Below are 18,387 nucleotides of genomic sequence, written 5' to 3'. Positions count from 1 at the left end.
TATGGAGAGCTCAGGCCCCCACTCCCAAACCCCTGCTCGGCTGTGGCCCTGTGTCTTTCTTCCTCCTGTCTTTCCTCCTTACGTCATGTTGAGGATCTTTTCTTTTTCATATTTTGATATTGAGTATATTGGAGTATATGACCAGCAAATTCACATAATCCACTGTGCTATTCCCATTTTTAATACTACCTTTGAGAACTCTTAGATCATCCATCATTGGTATCAAATAAATAAGTGTTAGCATTTCGTAAAGACTCTGTCAGCAGAAGCCAAATTGCTTGCTTCCAATACAGTGCATGCTTTTTATTCCACACAGTTTTTATGTTCTACTGATTTACATATCTTCCCTTCTATTTGCTTATTTGATTTCCTCTGAGTAAAATGCATTTTTCAGCAAATGTTGCTGTATCTATAAAATAATGGGCTTTCTGTAATGGTAAAACACCTCATCTCTAAATATAGAAATATTTGCAGATTTGTGATTCAAACCAATTTAGGTACAACGGGTTGCAGAGCTGATTTGGAAGCCCGTGGCTCCTTGTGAATTGTGAGTGTAATAAACACTCCACTCTTGCAAATCTGAATGAATTGAGGAAGCTGTAGGTTACAGCGTGGTCTATCTTTAGATCCAAATAGGTCTTAACTCTACGACATCAGTAATGACAACAGTAATGATAATAGTCATAAGTCACGATTGCAGGGTGTTTTGTGCTTCTCAGAGAACTTTCAAATCAAGCTCCGTAACATTTCTGTGATTTACTGAGATGACAAAAAAAAAAAAAAAGGAAAAAATCTCATATTGCAGAAGTGACTGAGAGGTACTTATGGCTAAATAGTGTCCTTCAAAAGAGGCTGAAAGCCTGCTTCCCCTACCTCCCCACTTGAGTTAAAAGCTACTTTGTTAAATATAGAAATTAGGGGCATCAGAAGTGGGCTTTGCAGAAGCAGACCGTCCGCTGGCTTGCTTTTGGCATGTCTGTGGCGAGTTTCAGCGCCCTCCTCTGTGCCAGCCTGGCCAGATATGTGTTGCCTCACCCCTAGGACAGTGCTGAAGAAGGCACAGTCCTGGCAGGACCACAGGGGCCAGCAGGTCCTCAGGGGGTGCTGCCCACAAGCCGGGCGGGACTGAACACCCCGCTTCCTGACTTTGGGCAAGTTAGCCACCACGTCTCAGCCTTGGTTTTCCCTACCGTGAGCTGGACGCATTGTCATGGCCGTATAGGGCTGTTGTGAGGTTTGACCGAACCAGCGTTTGTAGAAGCCTGGCCTGGAAGCCAGTTTCAGGTGGGTGCTGATAAATCACAACTCCTCTTTCTCCCTCACCATCTCACAAGAAGGGCTGTGACTCCTTCAGCAAGGGCAGCCTCCCCACACCCGGGGCCGGGAAGTTTCCCCTGTATCTTGCTTTCTCTTTGACCACACTCTGTGACCTTCAGACCCACTACGTATGTCTCTCTGCTGCTGAGCCCTCTGTGCCTGGAACAGTGCCAGGTATAAATGTCCCATAAACATCAGACTGAGCCTCAACTCCCTCCATGAGGTTGAGCTGGGCTTGTGTAATTGTTATCACAGAGGAAGGCTAATTTATGAGGGGGTCTGCCTTCATGGCCTCCCTGAGAGGAGAGGCTCCCACAAATCCCCACGGTCCCACGTTGTGCCCTGTAAGTTAACCATATGCAGGCCGTCATGAGATGCCGGTCACTGATTGGGTGGCCGTGTCTTCCCTGCTAGTTCGCAGGTGCCTCACAGAAAGGAGCTAGGTTGGGATGGCCCCATACCCCAAAGCATCTTGCTATATTGAACACACCCAGGGGACCAGGCTCCTAGGGTTTTATGGATTGAGTAATTATTAATCATTTAAAGACCAATTAGCTTTGCATCTTTCCTTCTGAGATCAGAGACTAATTCTTAGGAGCCTGGAGTACAGAGAAAAACCTAATTTATGGAGCTGACTTGACGATCAGTCCCTGAGGCAGTGGGAGAGGTTTCTCTCAATAAAGCAACATCTGACAAAGCCATAATAAGGAGTGAACAATTTAATACTGCTTCTCAAGGGCTCTCAGGCCCCCATCATCTTCATTCTCTGGGTGAGGTCGGAGAAGATGGATTTGACCAGGGTCATCATTTGTGCATTAAAGGGGCAGCACTTCCACCTGGAAAAATACTCAGTTGACCCTGTTCCGCACAGCGAGTTCCCCCATGGCCACAATTTTGCCAATGGCTTCAAGTCTTTTTCAAAGCTGTTTTCCCCTAACACACTTGGCTTAATCTCCTTCCCGTACGGTCTTGGTTTCTTGTTCATCTCCAATAGTCTTGTGATATAATTTGCTTGATGGTGACTCCCCCCCAGCTCTCTTTAAATTACAACGTGACTCAGCACCAACTTCACTCCCATTGCTCCCAGATCCCCTTTCATTTGTCACCCTGTCTGCATATCACTGTCTGTGAGTCACTCTCCTGATCATTTATCTCCTTTCAAAGTTGGCAGAGAAATGCTGAGACACAATCTATTCCTATTAGATAAGATTCTCTGAAATGGATTCAGAATATATTAAAGCCTCCTTTATCGGTTATTGATGGGTCAGTCAAGTATTGCACAAAGCTTAATTTTCTTGATAACCAAAACTTACCGTTTAAAGAAACAGTTTACATTTTCAATGATATTAAAAAGTTCTTTGCATTGAGAAGCAGGTAGTACTGAACACAAGAGATACTATAAAAGGGGTTTTCCTATAGGACAGAGGCTGGAACTAGAAAAAACCTAAATTTCCTTCCGACTCTCAAGTGTATGTAAAAGGTTACACTGCTCATTGGGCCGCCATATTGGGCGTGACCTTGAGCCCACGAAGAAGACTCTGTAAGGGCAGTGATGGATGGAGGCTCATTGTTTCTTGATGCATCACATCATATCCTTGGGCACCACTGGGCTTGTGGCTCCCTGTTCCTACATTAAATGTCTCAGGTCTACTTTGTCTTCACAGTTCCAAAGTCTTTTCAATCTCCCCTCCATCTCAGGCCCCTGGCTGCCATGTTGCTGTTCAGGGTGCCCCCTTCTAGAAGGCCCTAGGGCCTTCTGGTTCATTGGTGGCTTTTGATCAGTGAGGAGGAGGGAAGTCAGAAACCACTCTTACTAGAATCATGGGATGAATGAGAATCAGCCGGCTCTGAGGGGCATGGAGGGACTGCGCACAAGCACCCTCCAGGGACAAGTGCTTGGGTCCTTTTCTCTCACTCCCAGAGTGGCTGTGACTGGCCCACAGTCTATGGAACACTCCCTTCCCCCAGAAAAAGCTGTCTGGTCACCTGTCAGATTGGGCATTTCTTAGCTCTCATTTTAGGCTGAGAGAAGCATGATCTGAAATTGAGTGGAAGACCCCCGTATTTTCCCAGGTGCGGGAAAGATGTCCTTTCAAGATTTAGAAGTGGATCCAGCGTGGCCCACACAAGGCCACAGGACAGGGTGTACAGAGACGCAGTAGTTTCTCTGGGCCCGCAAGCTGACACTCCTGTTGTCCAATAGAAGCCTGTTCCCCTACTGGCCTGGGTCCAGGTTATCTAAACTCTAGGTCCAGAAGGGCCACTCTGCCAGGCTTGTCCCCAGCATGCTGTGCACCCCTCTACCGTCTCCTCTCAGAGCCTGGATGCCTGGCTCCCTTCTCAACCTCTCACCCAGCTTTTGTCTCAGAATCTGTCCTCTCTCCTGACCAATACACAGATGTCATGTGATGTTTTATCCAGTCCCTGGGACAGTTTCCAGTGAGCTATCCTTGGGGTCCCGGTTCCAGCCCTGGAAAGTCGATGTCACAGAGCTAGCCCAGAAATTTTAAACACATGTGTCTCTTACTTGTCTTCCTCTGTGACCCAGTGTAAACGCTGCGTTCCCACCACTGCCCCCCAAACCACCCCCAGTCCAAGCCTTGCCATCAGGCCATTCTCCTTCCTTATCCTTTCTGCCTAAGGGAGCCTCCTCTCCATCTCCACTCACCCATACCCCTCCAGCCATGTGACCCCCCCCATAAGCTGACCCTTGATGCAGCCCTGCCCTGCATTCCTGCCCAACCTTATCTTCAGAACCAACCTGTGGCTCCTGACCTGAGGTGTCCCAGTCTGCGTATGGACCTCATGCCCCTCCTTACGTAGCTTGTCAGCTCTGAGAGAGCAGGAAAGTAGCAGCCTCTCCCTTGGGATCCAGGGAAAGAGGATAAGAAGGGAGGAGAGAATTTTCTTACCCTAGAGAAAGGCAGATCCATAATCAGACAGGATACAGTGGGGTTCTGGCCCCTGTAGGGCTTCAAGATGTTTGGTGAGTGGAAAAACCTATAAATTGCAATGAGAATCAAGAGGTAGAAGTGATTGGTTCTGCTCAAGAATGAGTCGAAGGTGAGAGGGAGACCAAGCCTCGGAGGCTGAGTTTCTGATTGGCGTGCCCCTCCAGTCAATGGGACAGCATGTGCACCTGCACACATCTCACGCAATGGCTCTGCTCAGGGAGCTGCTGGAAGTTTGGCGCTCTCAGGAGGGCACCCAGTGTGGGGGGGGGGGGGCTAAAGAGTGTGGGAGGGGATTGCAGCGGATGTGGGAGCTAGCTCACGGCATGACCCTGTACAGAGGCAGCCAGCAGGCCCTTCAGGAGGGTCGCGTGTCATGGCTTTTGGGAGAGCTGGTGTCAGTTGAGCTGAGGCTGGTCTGTGGCAATGAGGGACTAGTGTTCTGGGCATTTCTCAGGTGCAGTAGGTCAGACATAGTGACTACTTAGATGCGTGTGACGACAATGAACATGGGAGCGGGGATGGGTGTGTAACCACTGACTGAGAGAAGGACGAGCAAACTAACACTCTGGCTTTGGCGGGAGGAATAAGTCATGAGCAGTGTCAGCCTCCAGAAATCGTTCCTCTGAAATGTGTCCTTGGACTTGCCTCCTGCCCACTGTGAGATCCTCTTGGGACCTCCCAGCGCCTCTTTCCATCACCCCGGTCCTTCCAGGCTCTTACAGTTCCTGCATCTGCTTCCAAGCCTTGGGGCTGCATGTACATCTCTCCTCCCAACTTGGAAGTGATGTGGGGGGGGTGGCCCTCGGACCAGTGCGTGGCAGTGTCCCAAGTGAACAGGCTGGGACACCAACTATCCCAGTCAGCCTTCCTGGTTAGTGTTCATCATGTGAGAAAACTTCGTACTTTAGGGGAAGTCTTTACAGTGTGATCCTGATCCCCTCGAGTCAGCACACACCCCACAGGTGAAGGGCACCGGCACCGTTTCTCGCTTCAGACACCAGCCACAGTTCCACGGCCCCCAGGCCACCTGTGACCTCTGACCAACTCACTAGCGTTCAGAGCTTCCCACGACCCCAGCAGGGTGGATGACTGCCTAGAACAAGTCACAGAACTCTGTCAAGTGCCCTACTTAGGATATTCGTCTTATTATAATAGATAAAATCAGATCCAGACATATGAAGAGAGGCAACGGCAGGGTCTGGGAGGGTCCCCGACACGCAGCTTCCACATCTTCGGGAGGCGTCATCCTCCCGGCACACGGATGTCTGATGACGGACCAGGAAGCTCAACCAAGCTTGGTGTCCAGGGATTTTACTGGGATGTCCTAGTCGCTGGCCACATGACTGAGCGCGGTCCCCAGCTCCCACCCCTCCACTTCCAGGAGATCACAAGGTCTGGCTGATCTCATTGGCTCAAATACCCAACCCTCTAACCACATGGTTGGTCTTTCCAGCACAGCGAGTCCCCTCCTGGAACTCTGCAGGGGCCGCCCTGAGTGCCGTTGTTGGCATAAACTCAGGTGTGGCCCGACGGGGGCCCCACGAAGAGCTAAGACTGTCCCTCAGGAACTTCCAGGGGTTTAGAATTCTACCTCGGGAACCTGGGGCGAAGACCAGACCAACACTTGACAATACCACAGTCTTATTCGGGCTTATTTATCCAAGTTTATTTCAGTTTGTTGTCACGTGGGACTATTTCAACAACTTTGGTCTAGGTTTCAGAACAAACTGATCTCAATAGGAAATGGGGTGTGGGAGAAGATTAGGTATTTTACGCTGGCATTCCCTTCAGATTCGCCTACACTGGGTGTTTAAGGGAGTCAGTTACTGGAGAACTCAAAGAGAAATAACAAACAGGTCCCTCTCTGATTTAAAACCAACTCACAATTAAAGAGAAAACAAGCCAACGTCTCAGGTTCACGTTGCTTCTTTATTGTACTAATTTAGAGTTTCAGTCTACCCTGGAAATATTAGTCTGTTTATTAACAGTGTGCCTGGGTTAGAGAGAGCTGTGTTGCTTAGGTCGCTACAAGCATCTAACGACTTAATAAATTTCACAGTGTAATGAGTACGTTTTTAAAATTAAAAATATCAAGCATAATTATGGCTCTTTGTACTAACCTATGTGGGCCAGCAGTAATTGATGCCTAAGAGAGACCAAAACCTAGCTAGTGGGTGAATCAGGTCCACGTGGCACCCCTCTCCCAGCACCGCCTGGAGACATTTCTAGAAGAAGCCGTTCCCAATGGTGGCCACAGAACAGGGTGCTGCCCCCGATCTGTGAGATAGAGAGGGAAAGCCCCAGCCTGGGGCCTCTTAGGATCATCTGGCAGTGGACCCTTGGTGGCAGAAACCATGCAGCTGCATTTTGAAGCTTTGTCACCGGTAAATCCCCATAAACACTTGGCGGTATTCATTTGCTCTCATTGTGTTTCCATTCTAGAGCCCTGCTGATGTGTTAGTCCCCGTTTCCAGGGCATTTATTAGTTACAGTTTTCTCCACATTCCCCTGAGTCCTTCCCCCAAACCCTGTTTGTTACCCAGCAGAAGATGGAATGAGCACAGCCCCATGCCGTCGATAGGGAGCCCTCCGGGAATTCACGCGGGCACTTCAGCTAGGGACCCTACGTGCTAGCGTCCGAAACTCTCGTGCTCAGTCTTACTTCCTAGCCTTTTCGTGTTGATGGCTTCCTGCATTTCCATTAATAGCTTCAAGTTGTAAGAGCTAATTGCAGACCGAGTTTTCTCAATTAAATATCGTACTGTATAGATACTGGTCCTCCCCACCCGACTAAAGTTGGAGTCGTCAGGTGCATAATTTCCACAGGAAGGATCAGATCAAATTTCTGGTAGAAAAAACAAGACTGTGAACGAGGAAGGGTTTTCGGGGGTGGTGGGGGAGGAGCGTTTGGGTTTGGGGCATATTTTATGTTCTCCATCTTCCGAACATTGCCCACCAGGACTATGCAGCGTAAAGACCAGGCTAAACGCGGACTCTGATGTGTGCTCTTCTCTTTTTGTTCCTTTGTGCCCAAGTGAACTGCCTCACTCACCTCAGAACCTGCTGGCCAACCTGAACTCTTCCCACAGCCACACGGTGATGCTGTCTTGGGTTCGACCGTTTAATGGAAACAGCCCGGTGCTTTATTACATCGTGGAACTGTCTGAGAACAGTAAGTAGCGAAGCCGAGTCATCGCCGTGGACAGCAGTCAGATTGCTCTCTGCGCACGTGACACCCTCCACCTTTACTTCGGGCTCAGACCCCGAACGACTGGTCAAATGCTACGGATGCTTTGCAGAGTTCCAGTGAAAACCCCAGCTCTGGCTTCGGGGGAGATAGAAGGTGACCTGGGCTCTCGGGAGGGATGAGAAGGAAGCCGGGGTCTTCCCGTGAGAGCCCGGATCTGGAGGCCGAGGCCCCACAGGGAGGCTGCGCACAAACCCATTCAGCACCGTCCCCCGGTGAACTCGGGCTTGGGGAACAGTCTGCCTCCACCTGGGGCTGGCTGGGAGCCAAGCACAATACTAGTTGGTGTCTTTGCATGTTTCCTCTGGTGCAGACAAGGGCTAAGTATTCCTGGGGCTGTACCTTCTCCACCTGGTGGCCCCAGTCAGCATGTTCTGGCTTTGCTTCAGCCCCGCTGGTCCTTCCCTCCTCCCCACGGGCCATGTGACAGGCTCCCCAGCATCTCTCCTCCCTGCCACCTGCAATCTCTTCTTAGGAAGTCGTGGGCATTCCTGTGATTTCAAGGGACCTCTTTTCCCTGAAAAGAGATCTTGGTCTCCAGCATCCTTGCCCAGACCTCTGGAGTCAGGCACAGAGCGTCGCCCCTCCCCATCTCTGGTGGCCTCGTGCTTCCGTGTGAATTCTTCAGACTGTGATTTCAAGTCCTTTTAACCCTGGCGGTCTTCACCACGTTAGTGTGGGCATTCAGGTCTCGGATCCAGCGCCACGGCACCCTTGGGGAGGCCTGTGTTGCTCAAGCTGGCAGGCCAAGAACAGCCCTCGGCTCCTTTCTCCTTTGCCCGGCCCCACGCCCACGTCCCCAGCTCACCCATGCTGCTGGCCTGTGTCCTAGGACGAGCTGGGCCCTGCTCCCCTCTCCAGCTCTGCAGGCCCCGTTCCCTCTCACCGAGACAGCCTCTAACTTGTCCCCCTGCTTCTACTCTTCTTCTCTTCCAAAGCGTTCTGCCACAAGCAGAAAGATCTTAAAACATGAAGGACATGTCCTCCCTGGATACACCCTGCAGGGCTTACAATGAAACCCACAGTCCTTGGTGCCTGCATGGTGGCACCTGCCGCCGCCACCCTCCCTTTATCATGTTATCTCCCCCTCCTAGGTCCTCCCCCATGGGGGAGTGAGCCAGACCACAGGGAGCTGTGCTTCTGGGACATCCGTGTTACGGGCCCATGGGTTGTCGTCTCAGGATATTATGATAAACGGGTTCCTATTCCAGGACAGCTAGGAATGCGCCCTCTCGGGGTCCCATCACCTGAGTCAGGCTGGCAGAAGTGCATGAGCATGGTGGGCCCTGCTCACTTCCGAGGGTGAAGGCATCCCACAGCTCTGCCCTTTCTCACGCCGACCCAGCCACGTGTCCCATAATGAGTAACTTCACCTTCTCTCCTAACGATCTTTCACACTTGCCCCTCGTCTCCTACAAGAGATCCTCCTTCTGATCCCCATATGCTCACACTGCAGCAGGCCCTGTCTGATGCTCATGTCCCCGCAGAGGCTGCTGACTTGCAGGGACGGTCGCTGGCCGGGGTCACAGGGCCAGTGGGAGGTGACGGCAGGTTCCCCCCAGGGCCATCTGCCTCCACAGCTTGTGCTCTTAACGAGCGTCGGGCAGCTACAGAGAAGGTCCGTGGAGCAGAGTCTCCTCCTGGCACTTCTGCCGTGGCTCTGAGACGAGTACGGACCCAGGATGGTACACGGAGGTTTCCGTCTGTGCGGAGGTGAAAGGGACCCACTCCAAGAATCTGCCTTCACTGAAGGGCGGCAGCTCCCAAGATGGTTCCCTGAGGGAGATCCCAGGAGCAAGATGTGAGTCCCATTGCTTGGGTTTCTCAGTTTACACCCTTGGCTGTGATGGCTTGGGTTGTGAGCCCCGTCTAAGAGCCAGGCGTACCCAAGGTCCTGGTCCCCATTTCCCGGGGAACCCCTGACAGCCCACCTGTTCTCTCTCCTCAAACTGGGGGTTGGGGTGTGAATGGAACCCGGTCTGCATGCCGCCGTCCATCGTGGCTTCAGCTCCACAGCTCTGGTCAAAAGGGGACGGCATCAGCAGTATTTATTAAAATAACCTTCCTGAGATGATGAGGGTTTCCTGAGGCTGCCGCGCTCATGCGGCCTGTGAGAACCTTCTGTGTAGAGATGGCAGAGGCAGGAGCAGAAGTGTTGCCCTCGGGGTTCAGACAAACACGACCCCACTGGCCATCTGCGTCCTTGAGACCAGGACCAGGCTCGTCAGTCTCTGTCTCCTCGGCCCTGACACCTGGTGGGCACCTGGCAAGTGAACCAAAACAAATCTCTCTCTGGTCAAGTCCCTTGGTGACACCCTTGGACTACAGTCCTAGACCTCCCTTAAGACCAGTGCTCCACTCTCCTCAGGTTACCAAAACAAGACATCGTTTCAAAACACCATACCTGCTGTTTCTCGGCAGATGGCATGTGTGCTGGGTTCTTCCAGGAAGCAGACTTCCTGTGCCCTCACGCCTTCCACCCGTGCGTCCGCTCACCCAACACTAAATCCCGACCAGGCATCGGCTTCACCCCCCGCACTCTGCCGGCTGCTGGGCTGCAGGGCCGAGGTGATCCATCTCTGCTCATTAACAGCAGGGAGAAGGTCACACTCATCACCACATCCTGCCACATAACGAGCTCCCATGGGAGGACTCCCTTGTGCTGTGAGACCCTGGTATAAGAGGGACCAGCTGGGAGGTGAAACAGAGAACCTTCGAAGGGGACAGGGTTATCGCATGGGCCAGGCAGAGGACGGGGCAGCATCAGCAAAGGCCCCAAAGCATGAGCCTCGAGCCTGGCGAGAATAGCCAGCTTCGACAGACAACGGGGAATGGGCTGGGACATTGCCACGTGCCGTGAAAGTGTCGTCCTGGGAAAATTCTCCCTCGCTCTTCGTGTCCTAGCTCAATTACGGCTTTCCTCCGTACTGACCTTGACCCACAGCCCCATCATGCCCAGGCAGGCTTCCTCTTTCCCTCCTTGGGGTCTCTGTACCATTATGTATATTATCCCTCGAGTACTTGGCACTGTGTATGATAATTACTGGTCTACATGTGTGTCTTCCAGGGAGACTGTGAACCGCATAAGGGCGGGCCAAGCCCGATTCTCCCTGTACCTGTGACAGCCGGCAGAGAGCCTGGCACACACGGGTCCTCTCTGTGGTGGTTCAGTCGCTTCACATGCCTGCAAAAGGGTCTAAGAATATCATTAGTCCCTCATTAGCGTCTGGCTCTCTCGACTGGAGCTTTCTGGAGCTGGCTCCAACTCCCATCTGGTTTTCCTAGAGAGACTGTGATATAGAAGAGTCCAAAGTAATCTACACTATTACTATTACTGCTCAAAATATTATTACATGAAGAACCTAGAGTGGAAAGATGTGCTTATCTGTGTGCTGATTCCGGTTTCTACTGTGCAAAATACTTCTGTGGACTTTGCCGAAACAGTTCACAGCCTTGCCGGTTGCATAGTGGGCCTTGTTCCTGCCATAGCAAACCGGAAGACCCGCACTGTCCCCTGCGCCAAGGATCTGGTTTTTATTTTTACTAGGAAGCAATGCCCTTAAGAAACAGCTGAACATGCTGGCTAATTATGGCCAGAAAGAACAGCTTAGCAGCAATACACTAAAATGGAAATTGTATCTGGCCTACGTTCTGCACCATGCCAGCAGACAATTCTAAATAACTCCATCCACCCGGCTACTCGGGACACTCTCTGCAGCCAGTTCCTCCTGACAGGCTGATCAGTATGCCATTCTCCTGGAAACCGTGGCTCCTGCAAGGGCCAAACTGGCATGGTTCCATGGCGGGGGCAGGCCCTTCGCAACACCTGCCCTCGCCACACGCCAGCCATTACCAGAGGGACTCTCCAGAGCTTTCATGAAGCAGAACTTTGCAGCTTCCGCTGAGCCTTTGTCTGTGCACTTGCCTAGAGTCAAAACCCTCCACGGAGAGCACGCTGGGCCTCGCGGGCACCCAGAGGACTGCCTGTCTGTGGGGCGTGATCATTCTCCTCACTGAGTGGGGGTTCAAAGAGGGCAGCAGTGTCTGATGGCCTGGCCTGGCAGGTGCCTGGCAGGGTTGAGAGCACACGGGGTCCGCAGGCAAGGGGACCCTGGGGGTCCTGGGTTAAGACAGCCTGATAGCAAGGATGCAGGGAACTGGTCGAGAATTCTGGTGAACAGCTAGAGCATTTGGCCCAGTCTCTGAAGTGCTTGTTGAGTTGGATCAAGAATAATCTTTCTTTGAGATGATTATGATAACAAGGCAGGAGACTGCCAGAAGAAACTGTGAGGGCTTTGAAGTGGACTCAGAGACAGATCAAACCCACATTACCGGGCATCTCATCCGGCAGCCTTCGGGGCTGGCTGCCTCTAGATGCCCACACTTTCCATTGCTTTCAAGCTGGTCCACAGCTCCATGGCTCAGACAGAACTGAAGGGTATTGCAAATAATTCTCATACATAGAAATGCAAATAAATCATGTCTGGGTTATAAGTGGGTCTTGCAGTAACCGGTTATCACTCTGTAGACATTAACCGGGTTTGCATCTATCTGCGAATTCATTTGGAGTGTGCACTTCGAATTCCCTTTCCATCCTGTCGGAGCACCTTACTGGTTCCTTCCTGAATTAATGAGATGCCTAAAATCTTTAGCATGTGTTCGTTTTGTATTTGGATGAGAGCCGCAATTTTACCTTTAAAAAAAAAAATGTATCCTTTCAGACGCGTGAGGTGGCCTCATACAGTATCAGAATCACACGTACTCATCGAATGAGCTTTCACGATAACCCTGATGTTTGGGCGAGGGGAACCTTGTTTTAATCTAATCCTCAAACTGAGCCCTTTGCATGTGTTCCCTGAGCCGCACTAAGGCATTTATTCCGCTGCTGAAATAGAAGAGTTGAGGTCTTTCTCCAGCTGGAAAGATTGTATCTTTCCTATGAATTTTTTTACACCGTAGCGCACGTCTCCCCGTGAGCAGTCGCAGGGAACAAGCACCTTTATGCAGAGCCCAGGGCTTCGTTCTTCTCTTCGCTTTTTTAAATAGATACGGGTGTTCACAGTTGTAGTTTCGCCGTCACATCTTACAATACTTGAATTTAATTAAAATATAAGGTAACTTTGTAATTGTTACTATTAAAGTTAGGCATGCACACTAATAGAAATCTAGAGCTTACTTGAAGCAACAGCGACTGACAGCAATCACGACAGTCCCTTGTGAGGTGAAAGCCAGCCCCTCCGTCCCATGTCCTCCAGGAATTAATGCCCGACGCCCTCTATCTTCCAATTCTCCTCCCCTCCTGACTCTCCGCTTCATGAAAATCCCTCCTCCTCCTCATCTCCCAGCCCTGCCCTCCTCTTTTCTCCGCAGAGACCAGAGCCTCCTCATCCTGAAGGGCAGATGCAGGGAGCGGTCATGGTCCTCCCCAACAGCTGTGCAGCCTGTGCCCTTGATCTCCTGCCACCCAGAGCAACTTGTTCCCTTGACTGGACTCCCGCCTCCTTCTTGCTTCCTAGCCCTTCTCCCGATCCTCTGGCCATTCCTTATGACTTGTCTGGAGACCTCCTTTTCTCTTCTCCCCTACAATATCGACATTCCTTACTTTCCTGGCTCAGCCCATGGGTCTTCACCTCCTCTGTGCCCCCCGCTAGTGGCCCCGTGCCACCACGGCTCACCTGTTGCCAGTGGGCTGTTCCCTAAAACGTGTTTGTGACCTAGACCTCGGCCCTGGACCCCAGATTCACGTGACCACATGTCACCCAGACATCCTCGCCCAGCTGTCTGTCGCATGGGCTCAGCAAACTCAAACTGTCAGAACTCGTCATGTTTCCCCCGAAGTTGCTCCTTCTCAAGTTAAACAAACATCGTTTTGACTCTGTGCTCCACAAATAGTAAGGTTTACCTCATAAACGTTTCTCCAACCCATTGCCCTCTCTGTTCTTGCAGCCTCTGTCCCTAACTAGTTTTCACCCGATCAGATAAGCCATTCCAGTTCACTTCCTCAAGTGTGCCCTCCCCAGGGCCATCAGCGGGAGCCCTCAAAATGCACATGTGCCCAAGTGAGGTCCCCGCTAGAAACCCTTCAGAGGCCCCTCAGAGAAGGGGCTGCAGCGGGGCTGGCTATATACTCTGCTCCCCCAGAGTACACGGGGCTCGGCATGACCTGGAGAGTGGTCCCTAGCCCATCTTCTGGCCACACAACCAGCCGTGATTCCACCAGAGACATTTCACTGCTTAAAGAATAGATTCTAGGCTGATGATCATGATACATAGTGCTCTTCGTCATCCAGCTGCCACCTGCCTCTCCAGACTTACCTCCAGCCACTCACTGCTTTGCCTGTTCGCTTTAGCAACAAGGCACGGCTCGTGGATCCCTGCACCCGCCGAATATCCACGGCTGCGGGATCTCTAGTCGGCTCCTTATAGCATCTCCTCTAAGCAGTGTCCCCTGTCTTCCCTTCCAGGGAACACTGTTCCCAGGTCTTGCTCTTGGAGGGAGGGGGTGCTGTCCCAGGTCTCCTGGGAGGGGGCACTGTCCTAGATCCTCTTGGGGGGAGGCACTCTCTCCAGGTCTTCCCCTCTGGGGGGCACTATCCTAGATCTTCTCTGGTGGGGGGGCACTGTCTCCAGGGCTCCTGCTCTGGGGGGTGCTGTCCCAGGTCTGCTCTGGGGTGGGGGGTTGCTGTCCCAGGTCTCCTGCTCTGGGATGGGGAGCACCATCCGAGGTCTCCTGCTCTGGGATGGGGAGCACCATCCCAGGTCTCCTGCTCTGGGACGGGGAGCACCATCCCAGGTCTCCTGCTCTGGGACGGGGAGCACCATCCCAGGTCTCCTGCTCTGGGATGGGGAGCACCATCCCAGGTCTCCTGCTCCAGTGGCGCTGAATTACCCTAGGGGCAGACCAGGTCCCGAGGGCACAGCGAAGGCAGGGCACCAACAAATGAAAATACCTAGAAGGAAACTTGTAAGAATATTTTTCCTCCTCCCAAGCTTGCAAAGATACTCTCCTATGTCTGTGTTGGGAGGATTTTTACTTTGCATTTCTTTGATTAGTGGTCTTGCTAAACACATTTTTCCAAGTTCCTTGGCTTTCTGTACTTCCTCTCTATGATCTGTCAGTTTCTTTTCCTCTGCTTTTGTATCAGAGCCTTAGGGTTTTCTCTGTCATGTATGACACGTATTCTTTCAGTTTGCTTTTTACTCTTAATTTTTATGTATTACTTTCTGACATACGGAAGTATTTGATTTTTACGTATTTAAGTCTATTGATATTTTTCTCTGTGATTTCTTTCATTACTTGTATATTTGGTTGGATAGTTCAACACAAGCATAAAATACAGGTTCTTGTAAGTTTTTCTCTTATTTTTAAAGCTTTACTTTTTCATACATTTAACTCTTAAATTCATCTGGAATTTAGATGGAAATCCCAACATGTGATTTTTATTTTTTTCCAAATGACATTCATTTTCCTGACAAAATTTCCTGACTATTCCATTTATTTATGGATTTTTCCCCTTTTTTATGCATGAAGAGGACCTATTTCTATAAAGGTCTATTTGGGGTTTATTTGGACCCATTCATTAATAGCCTGTTTTTCTGCCTGGTCTCTATTTTAATTGTTTTAGTTCTGAAATGTGTTTTAATAACCGATAAAGCAATTTCCTTCATCTTTAAAGAATTTTGCTGTCTTGGGGCGCCTGGGTGGCTCAGGGGGTTAAAGCCTCTGCCTTTGGCTCAGGTCATGATCCCAGGGTCCTGGGATCGAGCACCGCATCAGGCTCTCTGCTCAGCAGGGAGCCTGCTTGCCTCTCTCCCTCTGCCTGCCTCTCTGCCTACTTGTGATCTCTCTCTCTCTCTGTGTCAAATAAATAAAAATCTTTAAAAAAAATTTTTTTGCTAGTTCTTGTCACCTGTTTATTCTTCTGAAAAAAAAATTGGAATTATTTTGTCAGCTTTCAAAAATAGTTCCATTGACTTTTTAGTCATGCTAAACCTATCATGAGTTTTATGAAAGCTGACTTCTTGGAAATTCTGTCTTTCCACCTAGAAAATAACCTGTTTCTCCATTTCATTAGCTCATTTTTTATATCATGTAGGGAAGCTTGCTGGCTTACCCCACAGGCTGTACACTTCTGTGTGAAAGTTGTGCCAAGATTCTGCTCTATTGCTACTGGGAATAGGATTTTCTCTCTATTCCATCTTGGAGGTAGCTCACCATTGTTGGGATACTGCAATAGTCCTGATGTTCGAGTGTTTGTCTTCTGTCTAGCCACTTTCCATATTTTCTTATTATTCTAATGATTTTCCAGTTGATCCTCTTAAGTTTTCAAGGTAGACAGTCATATCTACTCTAAATAATAAGGACTTGTTGTTTCCTTTTTTCTTTTTTAATCTTACAGGGTTGGCCAGAATAATTTAAAAGAATAATCAGCACAGTAGCGAGTCTCTTATTCATCCTCTGATCTCAGTGGAACATCTGCCAGAGGTTTACTGTTACGTATGATACTGATCTTCTGTTGTATACTGGTAAATCATTTGCATATCATGAAATGCAGAGATCTTAAGTGAGTTTTTACAAATACACATACGCCACATAGCTCCTACCTCAAGTAAGGTACAAAATGTTTCCACCTGCTGGGAGGCTCCCCTGTGGCCCTTCTCAGTCGGTCCTCCTCCTGCAAGGACCAGCACTCAGCAGGCCTCGTTCTCCTTGCAGCCTGTTCCTGCTCATGTAAATGAACAGGATCTTGATTTGAAACAGTTCTTCATGATCTAGTACATTCTTCCCATTCGCGGTTCTTATGATTTTTAAAATATCTTTATGGAAATTTCTTCTGTCGAGCCAATTATTCCTAAAATAGCAATATTCCATGTAACAATACCCTACAACTTCCTCTTATGAACATCCTCGGCTCCATAGCCCTGAGGTGAATTCCTGAGGTCTTGCCCTCCACAGTTCAAAGGTGACACGCCGAGAGCCTTGGTCCCCGTCATGATGCCAGGTTCCTGAGCCTCACACTCCAAATTAATGTATTTTCCCTTCACTTGGAAAGGAACACTATCTTCCACAAGTTAATACCATATTCATTTCTAGGCCGGAGGCATCAGCACGGTGGGCATCTCACCGAGACAATGCCTGTCTCTCTCGGGCGACTTAGCAGCTTTTTTTTCAAACTCTGCCGTCCAGCATGTCACTTTTCCCTTTGGCCTCCAGGAAACCCAAAGCAGTCGGAACTGAGTGCTTAGCTCGACTACCTCCCAAGGGGCTCTGTACTGTCTTCTCCTCCTTAATGATTTTGGGTTTATTTTTTATTTTGGGGTTTACTTTTCATTTTCATTTTGTATCCAATATTGTATGTATTTTCACTCCAGATGTTGAAATGTTTTTTAAAAGCTTCCCTCTCTCTCTCTCTGTGCACACATACACACTCGCAAATGCACGCGCAGAGACCAAGGGAGGCCAGACCACAGTCCTAATCCCCAGAGGGCCATACAGGGTCACTGAGCGATGCCGCAAGAACCAACTTGAACCCGGCAGATGGACCCGGCGGAGTGTGTGGGCAGCTCTGTCCTGGTGTGAGGGACAGAGGCAGCCGGAGCAAGTGGGAAGGTTGCTTATTCTGAATTGGTTATTGAAGCCCCTGGAAGGAAGGGCACCGAAGACCCTTGGGAGGCCAGGGGCTGGGCCTGGGATCTGCGAGCCCACTAAGGGGCGTTGTCTTGGGCGGGTCATCAGCTAACCTGGCTGGAGCATGCCAAGTCCCAGGGAATGTTTTGGGCTCCAGGGGGCACTTTACCCAGGCCTGTGTCTTCTTGGACACAGGACAGTGCCATGGCCTCAGCTTTCTCGAGCGGGCACCTTCTGTCAGCGGTTGGCCTATGACCAGCTTCTGGGGGGCACTCTCCAGGGCTTAGAATCTTCGGGGAGGCAGGAGGGCTCCCTTGTCCTTCACAGGGATAATCTCTAAGCCGTGCAGCTCAGCTCCTTTTTCCTGCGGTCCCAGAGTCCTCTAAGCCAGCGCCCAGCAGCTACCTCGCACCCCGCTCCCCGTGAGCTCATTTGCTCCCGAGTGCAAGCCACTCCCGCCTGGCTCTGCACCGCGTGTTCGACGTCTTCATCCCTGCTTGTTATTATGTGCTTAAAAGCTGACGGGCTTTGCACTGTTTTGCTTGCCAAAATTGCACAGACTTTGTTCTTTATGCTTCCAATCGTTTTAATGCTCTTTGAAACATAGCTCACGCAGGTATCTACTAATAGCCTCAGAATTGTTAGGAAGTATTTCATGTCTCAGCTCATTTCTCTTGGGGCTTTTGCATATCGAACCTCACATTAATGGTATTTGCTCCTATTTTAAATCTGTGCGGGAAGACAGAGTTGTGTCACCGACACTCATCGTGGTTATCTTGCTGTGCCGTGGGCCCAGAGAGGGGCTGAGGTGGGGAGCTGGGGGTTCTCGCCCTCTCCGCTCCCTGCCCTCCAGGAAGACGTGGCGGGGGGCTGCAGCCCTTGTGGGGGCTCCCCTGTGGCAGAACCTTTCAAGCCTGTCACACATGCTGCTGTGACCGCTAGGTGCCGATGCAGAGAGGGCTGCCTGCTTCCAGCCAGCCAAAGTTCGAGCTCTCCAAGATCGGACCCGTTGCATGGGGCACACCGCTGCCGTCGTGATGTGGCTGCTGCCCACAGCCCCGTTCCCCTCCGGCTCTGGAATTGTCCAATCCCTGTTCCCAACCCCCGACTTCTCTCCACCTCTCTGAAGCAGATGGCTTCTCCCGTTCAGCACCCATGTCCTGTCTGAGAGCACGTGTCCCCTTGCGGCCTAAGCCTCGGGCTCATCTAGGGTCTCACCCACAGTGCATGGGTTCCAGTCC

General features: G+C 50.6%; 1 protein-coding gene across 2 annotated transcripts in view; it reads left to right on the top strand.

The window, feature by feature from the left end:
• Positions 1-18,387, top strand: part of SDK1 (sidekick cell adhesion molecule 1) — an 865,094-nt gene that overhangs the window by 653,679 nt on the left and 193,028 nt on the right. For both annotated transcript variants that reach the window (XM_080830507.1, XM_080830508.1), the window contains exon 14: positions 7,307-7,443. In XM_080830507.1, the coding sequence (XP_080686633.1) occupies positions 7,307-7,443 (137 nt within the window). The remainder of the gene's footprint in view (positions 1-7,306; positions 7,444-18,387) is intronic.

This window comes from Martes martes (assembly GCF_963455335.1).
Source record: "Martes martes genome assembly, chromosome: 18".
In the NCBI taxonomy this organism is placed as follows: domain Eukaryota; kingdom Metazoa; phylum Chordata; class Mammalia; order Carnivora; family Mustelidae; genus Martes; species Martes martes.
This window is presented reverse-complemented; position numbering and strand designations above follow the sequence as displayed.